The 16,168-nt window shown below is 40.7% G+C and overlaps 1 protein-coding gene across 1 annotated transcript in view; it reads left to right on the top strand.

Annotated features, from left to right (window-relative positions):
• LOC126636344 (IgGFc-binding protein-like) overlaps positions 1 to 16,168 on the top strand; it is a 58,084-nt gene that overhangs the window by 6,803 nt on the left and 35,113 nt on the right. The window contains exons 2-12 of the mRNA XM_050308432.1: positions 1,718 to 1,867; positions 3,501 to 3,679; positions 4,369 to 4,450; positions 5,660 to 5,725; positions 5,992 to 6,236; positions 7,333 to 7,616; positions 10,243 to 10,520; positions 12,237 to 12,835; positions 13,215 to 13,779; positions 14,395 to 14,594; positions 15,595 to 15,881. Coding sequence (XP_050164389.1) covers positions 1,718 to 1,867; positions 3,501 to 3,679; positions 4,369 to 4,450; positions 5,660 to 5,725; positions 5,992 to 6,236; positions 7,333 to 7,616; positions 10,243 to 10,520; positions 12,237 to 12,835; positions 13,215 to 13,779; positions 14,395 to 14,594; positions 15,595 to 15,881 — 2,935 coding nt within the window. The remainder of the gene's footprint in view (positions 1 to 1,717; positions 1,868 to 3,500; positions 3,680 to 4,368; positions 4,451 to 5,659; positions 5,726 to 5,991; positions 6,237 to 7,332; positions 7,617 to 10,242; positions 10,521 to 12,236; positions 12,836 to 13,214; positions 13,780 to 14,394; positions 14,595 to 15,594; positions 15,882 to 16,168) is intronic.

Genomic DNA, 16,168 nt, shown 5'->3' with positions numbered 1-16,168 from the left:
GGTGGATTACTATGCAAACTATACCACACCGAAGACTTAACTCTCTCTTCTAGTATGGGGACCCTCTGGCACTTACAATACATTCTAATTTTACTCTGTGTTTCAGTGCTGAATACCACAGGGTAAGTAGCCCAGCAATGAATATAGCTTAATTCAGGAAGCTTAGCTGTTAATGATAAATATCCTTTCTTCAATTTTAAAATGTGGAACATTTCTTCACTTTAAAAAATGTGGAATGTTGTACAATTGAACCATATAATTTTTAAAAAGAAATAATTGAATTTTGTAGTTGCCTAATTCTACACTGCTGCCTGCCTGAGAGAGAAACCTGTAATGTGGATTTCTGATGGCACATCTGAAGAAGAGAGATCTGGACAAAATAACCACAGTCACTATAAAACTCTTTTGTCTCTAATATAACGATAGTAATCTGTGGCTTAGGACTTGAGTAATGTACAACAGTTTAAAAATAACAGTTAATAGAGACCAAGTGGTAACTTCCCTCAGCTTTGCCTTTCTCATGGGAGAAGAAATCCAAGAAGAACAATTGAGAAAACTTTCTTATTTTATCTGTCTTTACATATTCTTTTTCCTCCTTATCTTTAGCTCAGTCTGTTTTACAGTTGCTTGCTGCATTTCATTGCATCATTTCATAACGAATTCATTGTGATATTTGCTCCTAATGTCCCTAGTTTTCTGAATGTTATTGCTTGGGTTTTGAGCAGTGTGGACATTCATCGTGATGCATTCACTTAAGGACAGATTCTCTAGACTGTGTCAAGTACAGTAAGAATAATTAAGGAGAGGGCATCACAGAATTTGAAACTCAAACCTGCCTCCTAAAATTGTGGACAACAGTCAGAGCATGGCAAGAACTACTGTTGTAGCCTTGCAGTCATGCAAACCCCTTCCCTATGCAAAACATCCCAAGAGCAGAACCATTTATGCTGTGATATGTGGTGGAATTTTGGTCTTGTGTCAACTTATCTCTGCAGGACTTTGTAGCACACAAGGGCTTTTTTTTTTTTTTTTTTTTTTGTTGCAGCATTTGCAGGGTAAATCAGAAAAGCTGAATGAAATAAAAGTTTTGTGTCATAGGAGATTTGCAGCAGTTAAAGGAAATATGTAGCCTTCCAGCAAATAACAGTTACACAGTACACTATCTTACTGCCATTTACAGACTTTGCTTTGAAACAGTGGGGATAATAATGACATGCGCAAGTTAATAGAAAATCTTTGTTGTTATGCTGGTATTGTCTGAGCTGCGCTATATCTATCCACGCCTTCCATAGCTCCCTGTACCTAGGAGAACTACTATCATTTCAGTTCAGTGGGATACAGAGAAGAGAGTCCTTCCACAATAGATGAAGTGAAATATCCCACCTTTAACTCACTCTCAGAGCTTTGTCAGGAAAGAGTAAGTTCTACATAGGAAGACAAAATCAGACATGGATGAAACTCAAGGTCTATTCAGTTATTCAGTGAAACACCCAAAGGCATAAGTTGAGATTCCAACATGCTTTCTTTAACAGTTTTTGAGTCACTAATTCCACAAGGGCTTTATTCTACTGCTTTTCTTGGTAGGATCAAGCAAAGGCCGGCTGGTGGCTTGAGAACATGGGATCCTGAAACAGGTAAAAGCATGTCATTAGTGCTGTTTACATTCAATTTTTAACATACTAGTTCCTCATACTCACTTTAATATGTTGTATTTCAGCTTACCTCACCAGATGTGATTTCAACAATAACTCAAGACCATTTTGTGACTGGACCCAGCCCTGTAATATCAACCAGGGGGTGTGGATACGGACAAAGCATGACACTCCGACTGATGGAACAGGTCCTGATGGAGACTATCCTGATGGAAGTAAGTGCTCGGCTGTGGCATTGTTTTTCCTCTTTGAAGACAGCTTGATTTACCTTTATGGTTTCTTTGGAAGAGAAAAGCGATTCATAAAGCTCTTTGAAATGTGTTGGTTTTGTTTCATGTTGACACCTGTTTATGACTTTTCACCATATCAGTTAGGAGTAAATTAAAATGGGTTGCCCATCATAGATTGGATATCTTTATCGGTGCATGGAAGTAGAAGAAAGATAATTATATCATGCTTAAGACCTCACAGAGAATGTATTGCCATGCGACAGACCATTTTTCAAGACAGGGTTTGTGGCCAAATTGCACTGATAGTAGTTAATGGCAACAAATGTAACAATCGCTGTACTGGCCCTAGATAAAGTCCACTCTGGAGAAGCATTACAAAATCAAGTCTGAAATTAAAGACTATATTTTAAAAGTCTGTCCTCAGTTACGGATGGTTTTAAAACTGGAGTCTAACATGGTCGTATTATCAAACAAATACTCCGTGGCTCCATCTCTTATGTGTTTGAACTGCTATCCTTGCACTAGAACATCCATTTATGGGGATCAGTCTGCAGTCATCCTGCCTCTTGTAATTATCCCAACACTGAAAGGCCAGCTACTGTCAGAGTCAGTAAGCAGATTAGAATGGTATTAGTTGGGATTTTTGCTAAATAATTTTCTACATTTTTAGTATTTTATAATAACAATTAAAATTGCCCGTTGGAAGATTAAATTGAACATTTTTAATTTGGATTAGCACAAATAATAATGTTTTCCTTTTTTAATTGACACAGACCATATCACTTTAAATAGTACTGAGATTTTCTTGCCAACTTTAATATATGACTGAATGTTGGATGCTATATGTGGATCCATATTTTACCATATAGAAATGGTCATTCATTTATTTTTGATTCCTTTCCATAGTCATATGGGAAAGACATGATTCCAGCTGCACTGGGGAAATGTAACTTTGATCTTAGTCTATGTGAAGCAAAATACTTCAGGCCTAGTAAAGTCCAATCTCATATTGAACCAATCAGACTAAAGCAATACAAATCCTAAAAGAAACACTGTGAGTTTCTCAATTTAAAAAAAAAAATCTTTACTTTTCATAATATCTAATATAAATATTTTGAATAAAATATAAGCATTGCTTTCTATTTCTTAAATTTTGAGACAAAAGCATACTGATAGTTTGGAAATTTTCCATGTGCCAGGAATTTACTCATCTTGAGATCACAATATTTAGGGAAAAAAATGTTATCCCACATGAGAAGGTGTATAGCAGATTGCATTATTTTCCTTTGAGGAAAGTGCTAACTGAACATGGATCAGTGTGGCACTGTGTCTGGAGGTGCTGTCTCTCAAAAGAGTCCTACATCTTTGATTGTGATCCCAAAATAAGTGTTCACTAAGATGAACTGTATTTGCTTTGCTCTCAGATTCACATTCTACTTGGGATAAGTATGTGGGGTTAACTATTGCAATGTGAAATCCAAACACGCTCCACTTTGCTTCTTTTCACTGGTAGTGATGCCCTTGATTTCTTCCAGAGTTGGGTTGTACTTCAGTTTTAGACAACATCTAACAAATTAGGAAGATTCAACTGTATTTTAATTTTTTTTTCACTCTGCAGAAGGTTATTTCATCTACCAAGAAGCAAGTAATCTGATCCCATTCGACACTAACAGGCTGGAAAGCCCAGAGACTGTCGTTTCTGAAAAAATATGCATAGACTTCTGGTACTATATGTTTGGATCAGAAGAGATGAATGAGCTTAGAGTGCTTATCCAAGATGGCACACAGGAGTCTGTGGTATGGCATCGGAAGGGAAACCAGAGTTCTTTATGGAAATATGGTGCCATCACTCACACTTTCCCAGCACAGAGAAGGATAAAGGTAATTTATTTTCAGAATTAATTCTTTGTACAGTGTCAGTATTTGTTCTCCATTTACAGGTTGTAAAATACTGTGCACATAAGCTACAAATATAACCAAGATTTTGTAAACATAATGGTCTCATGATTTTTGTTAATGAACTAAGAGAAAAAACAAACAACCTCCTATTTTTAATAGTGCTATTAGTTAGGGGATAAAATTTAGTTTAGCTTTCTCTCTTTGTCCTTCCTTACCTCATTAATTTTATCATGAAATCAATGACTTTAGATGCCTTAATTAAATGCAAGTTTGTCTGCTATGAGTTTGAAGGTTTGAACTTTGGGATGCTGCCTATATTGGACTCCTCTGTAGAATTCGGACAACTAATTCTCATAAATCATTTATAAGTCAGCAAAATAGAGGACAATGTCTCTTGCAGTCCTTACGTTATTACAGAATATATAGTTTAGGTTTCTGAGGGAAGTTAGGAAAACTGTTATAAGCTCAGCTGACTTGATGCCTTTAGCAATAAACCAGAGAGTTTATTTTGAAAATAATGCTAAGAGAAATGATCTTGTGTTTGCCTAAGCAACTCTGATGCAGTGATCACTCTGTGTCCTGCCTAGGTAATTTTTGAGGCTGTCCGAGGACTGACAGAGTATGGGGATACAGCACTGGACAACGTGAGAGTGAGGGATGGATCCTGTGGTGAGTCTGTGTTTGTACCTGAGTGTCTCCTGCTTCTTAATCTCTGTTTCAACTGTTGACCATTACTCTATTCTGTATACAATACAGTAAGTCCTCAGAACCTTGAACCACAAAAGAGAAATGGCAAAAACTTTACAGCTCACTTCATTTGAGTGTTATGTGTTTTGCTGTAGTTTCTTCCTCATGACCTCAAATGTCCAAAATAAGCTATCCTCCCTTCTCTGCACATGTGACCTTTTTCATCAGGTCCAGCAAACTTTACTTCACTTGTAAGTCTGAAGTGCATCTCTAAACCCAGAGAAGGATATGCACACTGAATTTGGATTCCATATTAAATACACTAGTAAGCATTTTACAGTAAATATCAGTTCGTATAAGCTCATCAAATACACAGTACAGCCAGATGTCACAAAAAGGTAGCAGTGAGTCAGTAACACCAAGTTGCACCACCAGATTTGACTATGAATCAGCTTGATCTCTGACCCTGTACAAATCAGCCAAGACTGGCACAAGGTGCGGGTGACTGGGATCCATTTTTACTGACAAGCATGAAATATTTACAAAATGTGAACTGAACAAGAAATTTGCTGAAAAACTTACAGAAAGTGTCATTAGGTCTTAATGGGCCTTGTTCTCTGTGAAATACTATTCATTTAATGACATAAGATGTTTCAAATTTACACTACCCAGGACAAAGATTTCCATTCAGGTCCATACCCTGAGAACACGTGATTTTATTTAAAATGCCATGAAAAAGATTTGAGGCCTTCTCTTGTTTGAGGAAGAGTTGGTTGTTCATTTTTCCAGGTGTATTAGCACATGATTCAGCCACCGGATGGTGCACAAACGTAACTTCAAGAGATAAGAGCTTCTCTGTTCATCTCACTATCAGACCTGCCAACACTTGCTGACAGCAGGACCTTCATGTGTCTTAGCATACACCAGAGGGAGTCACATACCAGATTGTAAATACACTTCTAGCTCCAGAGAGATTGCTCGAGCTCAGTCGCTGATCAAGCTAACAAACAGATGAGCTTTCCTAAGTGCTCGAAAACACCACGTATCCCCAATTTTAAAAATAGGCAGTTCTACTTACTTCAATGAAAAACTTCTAACTTTATGCTGGGGAAGAGTAAGTGAAAACTAATGTACGTTAGCGTGTAAGTAGAGTTCACCCTCATTGTATTGCCTTGTCTTTTCCACTAACAGAAGCTGGCCCTACACCTGTACCGCCAACACCTACACCAACAGTGCCTACACCACCACCAGTGACAGGTAATTTTAGCGAATCTCATATGCTAGTCAATGGTTTGTAGAAGGACAAGTGTATTTTTTACTATCACCACTTTGCTTCAGTTAATTTCTGTGGGTATCTCTCTTTGACATTGCCTTATGCCTTACAAATCTACCTTTTCTGTTTCAGTTCTTCCAGATGTAATCTATACAATGAGAATGACTGTGTTTTCCCACCTCACAATGAGGTGGGCTTTCTGGATGTATCTGTGTGTTAATGAGAACATCTTCCTTTTTCCTGTCTCCAGAAGCAATTTGCAGTATACATGGAGATCCTCACTATAACACATTTGACAAGCAGCGCCACGACTTCATGGGCACCTGCACCTACACCCTCTCCAAGCTGTGTGAGACCAACAGCTCCATGCCCTACTTCAACGTGGAAGCAGCCAACGAGCACAGGGGGAGCAACACCCGTGTGTCCTATGTCCGATACATGGATGTCGATGTCTACGACTACAGGATCAATCTGGGTAAAAATAGAGCTGTTAAGGTAAAGTTGGAGCCCACTGTCTATCACTAGTATCTCATAGTATGAATGAAGAAATTGTTATCCAATGACTACAAATTTCCAGCATCCATACAGTAATATTTAGAATGTAGTCAGATATTTAGGAACAGGAGTACTGTGGAGTCCTTAAACACTGGAATTTCAGAACTTAAAGCACAGGCTAATATTTTGTGCTGTGTTGTTGAAAGGTGGGGTTAGAGCTGACACTCCAGGTGTGGTTAGTGTCCTAGCCTACCTTTCAAACCTGTTCCCCATGCTCAAGCTTGGTGTGTGTAACAGGGAATAAAAAGACCCTGCATTAATTGAGTTTGTGCTGGTAGTTATTTCTCAGCCCTGTGTGGTAGCCTGTAAAGCTGCATGTTCATCCCTAATTCCTAGTTATTCCACTTCATTGCTAACTTCCCTTAACATTTGCCATAAAGCAGGGCCAGATGAGAGTCCCAGAATGACAATCTGATGACTCTTTACACTGCCTGTGTCATTTGACCAGCTTTTGTATTTTAAACCTTCTTTATGGATCCTTTCCTTTAAGGGCCAAGACAGCAGAAATGTTTGAGTCAAACCCCCCAACAAATGAATAGGTTACCTTACTTCATTACCACCCTTCTTAAAAGAAAACAGTACAGCGATTTAAGTGACAGCAGATAAAGATTTGAATGTACACCCAAGTCTTTCCCATCTGATCTTAGAAACACAGAAAACTCATATATCCACACTTGTCCTACAGCCTCTCTCTTGTACCTTTCCCCTGTATTTACTATTTTTATTACATATATGTTTCTAAGCAAACCAAACTTTCCTACATTTCTAATAAGAACAAATGAGTAGATACTAATTTTAGTAAATTTTAAATAAATTGACAAATTTACTTGGAAATTTACTTTCTATTGTCTGGCATTTCAAATTTCAAAGGCCCTCGATTACGTGGCCATATACAACATTTATTAAAAAATACCACAGTTCTTATGTGCAAGTTCACTGTGCAAGCCTTATGCTCAATACAGGGATCTAAGAGGGTCACCACTAAAAATACTTCTTTTCAAGTATTTATAATGCTTGTCCTTCTCTGTGCCTGCAGGTTGATGGAGTCAGCCAGGTCGTCCCTCTAACCTTGGCTCCCGGTGTCAGCATTTCCTTCAGTGGACAGTATGTTGTGGTTACTGCTGACTTTGGGCTGCATGTTAAGTTTGATGGGAATCACAGAGCAGAAATCACTCTTCCCAGTACCTATATGTCTAAAGTCTGTGGAATATGTGGAAATTATAATGGGCATAAAGCAGATGACTTCCTTAACCCAGATGGAGAGATGGAAGAAGACTCAGCCAGCCTTGGCAACAGTTGGCAGGTTTACAATGACTCGAGGTAGGTCTTAGCAGTTGGTTATGCAATGACTCGTGTTTTAATCAACTGTTGCATGGGGGTCAAAAATGTCAGGCACATGGGTAAAATATACTTGTTAGTGTACTTACTTTATCCATCTGGGTAAAGTTTCGCAGAAAATTTAACTGTGCTTAAAAAGGGAAAAATTCTCTGAAACCTAGAAATTTTTAGGCTGGAGAAGACCTCTAAGATCCTTGAGTCCAACTGCTAACCCAGCACTTCTGTGTCCACCACCAAACCATGTTCCCAAGTGCCCCTAAACATCTTCTAAATATACCTCCAGGGATGGTGACTTCTCTACTCCCCTGTGCAGCTTGTTCCAATGCTTAACAACCCACTGAGTGAAGAACTTCTTCTTAAAATCTTATCTAAATCTTCCCTAGTACATCTTGAGGCCATTTTCTCTTACCTCATCACCTGTGACCCAGAAGAAGAGACTATCCCCCATCTCACTTCAACCTCCTTTTAGGTAACTGCAGAGAGAGAGAGAAGGTGTCCCCTGAGGTTTCCTCTCCCCAGGCCTAACAACCTCAGTTCCCTCAGCTACTCCTCACAAGACTTGTGTTCCAGACCCTTCACCAGCTCTGCTGCTCTTCTCTGGACATGCTCCAGTACCTTAATGTCTCTTTGATAGTGAGTCGCCCAAAACTAAACACAGGAATCAAGGTGTGACCTCACTAGTACCGAGTACAGGGTAATGATCCCTTCCTTCTTCCCACCTCAAACTTTACTCCACGTATTCTTTGTGCCCAAAGAGAGTCTAGCTGTGGCGGTTTGTTTGTTTGTTTTTTGTTCCCTCATATCATAATGATTCACCAGGAAAAGCTCAGGCTTTTGCTGGGCTCAGACAGCCAGTAACATCCTTGTGGTCTTGCCATGAGGAAGGGCTTTGTCCCTGTTTTTTGGAGCTGGATCCTGCCAAGTGCTGAGCACTGCACCCATAGCTTCCGTACCTTCAAGTCACATAACCCTGGAGGGACCTCTGGGCTTGAGTTTTACCATTACTTACACATTGGGGCTTTCAGGAGCAACAGCCACTTAAATCAGAAAAAAAAATAAGTGTTCTTGAATGTGTCTCTAGGGACTTTGATGCAACCCAAGCACACAACTGCAAGCAAACAATACTCTCATATAACAGAGACACTCCCTTTTTATTTGCTTTGCCATGCTGATAGGAGAGAAAGGCTATGGGGGCTTCTTTCCCCCCTTAGTGAAGTGCTGTGTGAGCAAACACAGAGAGAATATGTCAAGTACAAATACAGGTCAGACAGGGAGAATGGTGATAGAGCCTGAAATGCCATGCACAGCTGAATCCACCTGTGGGTTACAACAGATAAAAGAAGGGGCTATTTCGTCAGCCAGGAAGGCTTTCCCTTTGCTGCCCAGCTGAAAGACCTAGATTTACCACCACCAAGTTTCAGGATGCTAGTTATGGTAATATTTTTATGTAATTTATGACTAATTTTTAGACTTGAACAATTTTTCAATGTACCTTGCAGACTGGATAATTGTTCTCTTGATGACCTCTTGAGTAGCAGCTCAGAAAATGTTTTTAATGAGATTTTTTTTTTTATGACATGCCTTGGTATCACTAGGTGTGCCTTGGTATCACTAGGTGTGCCTTTGGTTTGTACAGCTTTCTAATGTCAAAAGTATTTCTTCCAGTCTTCACATAATTAAGAAGCAAATGGTAATGGCAATGAGTATAAATGGACAAACCTAAGTCTCTACTGCAGTACTCACCAGAGGGAATGACTTTACTGACAGGGTTCAGTGGTATTTTAAGTTCTGTGGATTATGTCATCAAGAGATAAGATCAGCCAGAACAAACGAGTCTTTCCTAAGTCTTCAGCCTTCAACCAGGTTTCCTAGAGACCCTCAGGCATCTCAGCACTGAACTGATGTGTCTAGGCAACTGGATTTCATCCTGGTTTTTTCAGTTCTGTGTGTCTGAAGAGAAAAAAAAAATATAGGGAGAGATTATTAAAGTTCCTTAACTTATTTAGCCTTCCTAGGAAGCATATTTGTGGCTATTCATGAGTATTATGTCTGCATCCTGAATCACAGGATGTTCCTCCCTCTCCATTCAGTTAGATGCTAAATCTGTATCTTGAACACACATATACTCTTCACCATGAGCTTTCATTTTAATTTCAGCTCTCAGATGAAAATTGTCAAGTGTGGGTTTTATTAATGACCTGGCTAATTTTCTTTGATACATTTCAATGTACATTTCAACATTGTTTCAACATTTCTGAGATACTTTACTCTTTATTTATAATTTCATAACATGTTATTCAATAATAATAGTGGTTTAATTTTGAGTGTTTTTCCTTAGTTTCCCTTTCCATGTAGACAGCCTGACTTACCAAAAAGCCAAAAATGTGTTTCTTCCAGGTCTCTCAAGTATAACTAGGTTGAGATCATATTAAAATCTGATTTTCTACTCTAAGGATTTGAAATGTAGGGATTTAAAATATGTTATGCTTAGTCTGGGAACAGAACCTGTAGTTTTGTTAGATGTGATTTGAAAAACACCTTTGGTGCTGGTGAATCCAAAGTTCATCCCCTAATTTTTCCACTTTTTTTTCTTTTTTTTCCATGTTAGATGCTCACCAGATGATGGCCATACTCCAAATTGCACTGCTGATGAAAAACATATGATCCAAAGCAATAAATACTGTGGTCTGATCACAGATCCAAATGGTCCATTCCAGAACTGCCACACAGTAGTTGATCCACAAAGTTATTTTGAAGGCTGTCAGTATGATCTCTGTGAACTTCATTTGAACAATGCAGCCCTCTGTGAAAACCTCCAGGCTTATGCAGACATGTGCCAAGCTGCAGGAGTCCAGCTGGCACCATGGAGAAATGCAACCTTCTGCCGTATGTATCAAAGATTAATGGAAATTACCACTTGTCAGGAGGGTATTATGAGGGCTTCCTGAAGACAGAGCATTGCAATACACTGTTCTGAATTCATGTAACATTGAGAATCTTGACTGATCAAGCTAAAGATTTCAGGGTTATATGTAGTCCTCAGTTTGACTCCTTTGGTAAGATTCTAGAGAAAACAGTTAAACTGCTTTGAATGAAAGAAAAAATTACTGTCTAGTCCATTTTAAAATCGGAAAATTTTCCTTCAAATGCCTCTCTTCAAATAGAGCAATATGAAGGAGGAATGCATCTGATAAGGTGAGCAGGAGGTCTCGAATAAAGGGAGGAGATTATTGGAAACACTATCAATGGCACAGAATCCCATACGTATAAGAGAGTAGGGAGTGTCATCCCTATGAATGTGGACGAAAGCATGGGAGCGTCCTTATGGGTATAGTCATCCATGGTTTCATACGGGAAAGGAGGCAACACTGATAGGAGACCCAGAGCTAAAGGCCAGGACTGAAGTAGGAAATCTGTGCAATGGAGATTGTAACCACACTACTGAAGGTGGAAAAGGTAGTGAGAACAGGGAAGAGAAGGCAGAGAAACACACAGAGGCACAACAGGAAAGGTGTCAAGTACTGAAGTAATAGACAGATGTCTATGCTAGGGAGTAAACGGGAATAATAACCTTTCTTCTGTGAGTATTGATAAAGAGTAAATAAAGAACATTTCAACCTCAAGCATTCACAGATATATTATAGAAAAAGCCCACCCATGTTATTATTAGAACAAGATTCAAATTCTGTCTGAAAGTCCTGAACAGATCTGCTCCCCCCAGAAGCAATAAAAAGAACAGGGAATTGTGATTCAGTGACCCATGTGCCTTCTGTGCTGAAGGAGATGGAGAGACTAAAGAGAGTGTCTGAAAACACTGGAATGACTGAAGCCTATTTTCATTCTGACTTTTGTTTCGCATTGGGCTTCAGTATCTATCTGGAGCATTTTCTCAGCGGGGGACATTACTGAGGTTTTTTCTCACGTAGGTTATGTGGTTTCTAAGTGGAGTGAGCTGTATCTGCAATTGTTCTTTCTGCTGAAGGAGCTTACAGGACCTCTCCTCCCTGCCTTGTACCTATTTAATGTAATGGACCTGAACATCTCGAAGCTGAAAAAAATATTGCTCAGGAAACTTCAGTTCTCGTATCTTCTTAACAGAATATGACTGTCTTTAAAACCCCTAATTACCTTGGTTAGCTATACATCATGTATATAATAGAATCTAAAAATAGAATAGAGCACTTGTACATCCTGATTATTTAACAAACATTAAAGTCCTTGGTGGACCTGAAAAATATGAATTAAGAAGCAAAGATGTGATTAGAATTAAATATCAGGACTATAATGTAAATATAGCCCATGTCTAGGACACACAACTAACATGACACTGACATCCTCGGTGCAATGTAAGAATTCAAGCAATCATCTTTCTCTGGGAATAAGAGGTGTCCTAGAAACTGCTCTCTATAAGTGAAATTTTCAACAGCCCAAATCTCAATAGAAATTAAAGTGTGACAACACAACAAAGGCATGTATCAAACTGCCTCTAATTCCAAGTTGTTCCCAAAAATTTCAAAAGCAATCACAATATAATGTTAAAAACCCCCAATACATAAGTAGTTAAAAAAAAATTAATATAGACCTTTATCTTTTATTACATAGCATTAGCCTGTCCGGTAAACAGTCACTACGAGCCCTGTGCTGCTGCCTGCCCTGCCACCTGTGTTGATCCTACTGCACCCTACAACTGCAGTCTGCCATGCGTAGAGGGCTGTGTGTGTGACAGCGGGTACCTGCTCTACCACGACCGATGTGTGCCCAACCAGCAGTGCGGATGCTGGCACAACGGGCAGCACTACCCCGTGGGCTCCGAGTTCTGGACGGACAACACCTGCTCCTCCAAGTGCACGTGTCCCATGCGGGGAGGCAAGGTCCAGTGCGTCGAAGCCTCGTGCCCTGCGGGCCAGTACTGCGGGGTGCAGGGTGGGAAACCCGTGTGCCTCCAACACTCCTACGGCATCTGTCACGTCCACGGCGACCCTCACTACAACACCTTTGACAAGGTGACGCACAACTTCATGGGCAACTGCACCTACACCCTGGCCAAAGTGTGCTCCAACACCACCGCCCTGCCCTACTTCAATGTGGAGGCCAAGAACGAGCATCGTGGGAACACCAGAGTGTCCTATGTGCGCGAAGTGCTGGTTGAGGTGTACGGGCAGCGCATTGGCATCCTCAAGCAGGAGAAGAGCCAAGTGCTGGTAGGCAGCAGGGCTGGCACGGGTGTGGCGTGGCTGCAAGGCAGGGCTGGCTGTTCCTGGCAGGGCCTGGCATGTACCAGCTGTCTCCATTGCTCCAGGCCTGGGTGGGCTCCGCGGAAGCCACTGGATTCCTTGGTTTTTCCCTTCCAGAGGGGTTGGAGGAGGAAGAGGCAACCAGGGAATGTGCTCTGTGTTGAGCAGAGGCCCCTGCAGAGGGCAGAACACAAGACACGGCTCTGCGGGCCCCAGGGGTGGCGGGGTGTGGGGACATCCCGGTCAGCTGTTTGCCGGGCCTGGCCTGGCAGCTGCCTTCCCTGGGCAGGAGAGCCCAGGGAGGCCAGGGCCAAGTCCAGGGCCCATGGTGCTGTGTCTGCCCTAGGTGAACGGCGTGCGCCAGACACTGCCGGTGAGGGCAGCGGGAGGTGCGGTCACGGTGAGCAAGAGCGGCCGCTACGTCATCCTGGAGGCAGACTTCAGCCTCACAGTGTCCTACGACACTGACCACTCGGTGGAGGTGAAGGTGCCCACCACCTACTTCAACCTGACCTGTGGCATGTGCGGGAACTTCAACAGCCGGAGAGACGACGAATACATGATGCCCAACGGGCAGCAAGCCGCAGACTCAAATGCGCTGGGGGAGAGCTGGCAGGTCCCAGACAGTGACCCCTCTTGCGGTGTCCCCGTCCCCTCCCCACCCTGCAGTGCAGAAGAGGAGAAGCTCTACGAGTCGGACCGGTTCTGTGGCATACTGACCTCCAGGCCCAGCTCTTTTGACAAGTGCCACAGCGTGATCAACCCACAGAGCTACTTTGACACCTGCCTCTACGACCTTTGTGCCCTGAATGGTGGCCAGGAGTTCCTGTGTGCTGCTCTGGAGGCCTACGCTGACACGTGCCAGGCAGCCGGCGTGACTCTTCTCCCCTGGAGGAATGCTACCTTCTGCCGTGAGTTTTCATAGTGAAATGAGTCTTTCAATTGCTGTGCTGTTTTCTTGAGGGGATGATTTTAGCCAATAACTGACACAGCTTAAGTATCTTAAAGTCTTCACGTAATTAAAACAAAATATTGAGAAATAAAGTTCTGCAAAAGTCTTGCCTTTTTTTTTTTTTCTACCAGAGAACAGAGGAGAATTTTGTTCTTGTTATCTCAAGAACCTTTGTCAAACCAGTAGCAGTATGCCTCTGTTAATGTGGAATCATCTCTGAGTTTTAGATGATATTTTGCCTTGAATAGGCTTGCTTATTTCCAGGCTACATGTAATCAATTTAGCAATCCCTATACTCATGGAAGTGTATTGTCTATGTACAAGATCTAGTGTAGAGAGGTATAGTTTTTATTTGGATTTGGAGATGCTTAATATCCAGGATATATTGCGAGACATTCATGCTTTTTTTCCATGTGGAGTATTTACTATTTTACTTTCTGATATCAAAATAGGAACAGAACTTCAGGCTCCAAAAAACCCCCACATTTGTCACTAGGGCAAAATAATCACATTATTAAATAGTGGTTTCCTGTGAGTTATGATTGTTAATTCAGTGCCTTTTATTGTTTCTCAGCTGTTGCATGCCCTCCCAACAGTCATTACAACCCATGCACCAGTGCTTGTCCAGCAACCTGCACTGACCCTCTTGCATCTAAGAACTGCAGCAAACCTTGTGTAGAAGGATGTGAATGCAACAATGGTTTTGTCATCAGCGGGGGACAGTGTGTGTCCTTGAGCAACTGCGGCTGCCTTCAGAATGGCAAATATTATGAGGTTTGTTCTGGCACATAGTTCTGGGGCTCACTTCACAGTTCAGCATTACCATTAACTCTTTTAATTTTTATTTATTTGATTTTCTCTAACAGAAAGGAGAATCTTTTTGGCAACCACACTGTGTAGGCCAATGTGTATGTGCTGGAAATGGGACAGTAGTTTGCAATTCAGACATGTGTGATGTAAGTGAAGTTTGCAAGGTCCAGAATGGACTCCTGGGATGCTATCCATTGAATCCCAGCACCTGCCACATTTTTGGGGATCCACATTATATAACCTTTGATGGAAGACTGTACCATTTCCAAGGAGACTGCAATTATACTGTTGTTGAGAGATGCACAAATTCTTCTGAAAAGTTTTCAGTGACAACCAGGAATGAACATAGAGGAAACCCAAACTGGACAGCCTTGAACTCAGTTTCTGTAACACTGGAAAATCTTCACATTGTTCTGAAGAAAAATAAAGAGACCTATGTAAGTGTTCTTTCTACTTTTAGCATAAACAATCCATCACTATGCACTTCACATTTCTACCCAAAAGAACTGAATCAGGCTTTTCTGATTTATTCACCTTCAAGACTGCACATGCTAAAAGTCACAGAATTTTTTTTTTCCAAAAAGGCGGAAACCAGCAAGGTTTCTTTTTATCCATTCAGATATTTTCTAAATGAGCTTGTAGGATAAAACAGCTTCATCCATGACTTCGTCTATAATAGAAAACTTTTACTGGATTAAATCTCAAAGATTTAGCTTTAAATAAACTATTCCAAGTTTTGCATTTTGTGTAGTTGTTACAGCACAGAGCTAAACTTGTATTCAAGGTATGAAAAAAGTGTACACCACCTTGGGTTCTGCTTAACCTCTAAATTCTGTTATCTCTATTGTTCACTAGAATAAGGCTGACTTGGTGAAGAAAACTATAGTGCTGGCAGTGCAGACCTCCCCTTTGTTCCTGGGAGCTTTATTGACTTACCTGGTTTTGTGGGTTTTCTTTTCCTTAGGTGAATGGAGTTCAGGTTAAACTTCCGGTGGATTTGAACCATGGAACCAGAGTAGCCATAAAAGGACACTACATAGTCATTGATACCTCTGTAGGGATCCAGGTTAAGTTTGATGGTGACCAGGAGCTTTTCATTCTGGTTGATGAAAGTCTCAAAGGACAACTGTGTGGTCTTTGTGGGACATTCAATGACAACCAACTAGATGACTTTTTAAACCCAGATAAAGTCCTAGAACAGGATCCAAATAAATTTGGTGACAGCTGGATAGTGAAGGATGACAACAGGACGTAAGTATCGGATAATAACTTATTAAACAGCAAAGTGCCTGAAACATAAATCATGTAGTTATAGGCCTAATATACATCATTTACATTCCATAGTAACCCTTCTTAGATATTACTTGTTTGCTAGTGTTTTCACCTTTGAATGACTCCAGTTTTCAACAGAAATTATTGAAATTTTAAAATCACCTTTCAGAGCTTTTCCACATAATCTTTATAGATTTTGCTTGAGATTGGGCTCCTTTTAATGCATATAACTTGAATTTTTCCTTTATTTCCTTTTCTAAAATATC

The sequence above is a fragment of the Myiozetetes cayanensis genome, unplaced genomic scaffold, assembly GCF_022539395.1.
Source record: "Myiozetetes cayanensis isolate MyiCay16 unplaced genomic scaffold, myiCay2020 scf13, whole genome shotgun sequence".
Taxonomy (NCBI): Eukaryota; Metazoa; Chordata; class Aves; order Passeriformes; family Tyrannidae; genus Myiozetetes; species Myiozetetes cayanensis.
This window is presented reverse-complemented; position numbering and strand designations above follow the sequence as displayed.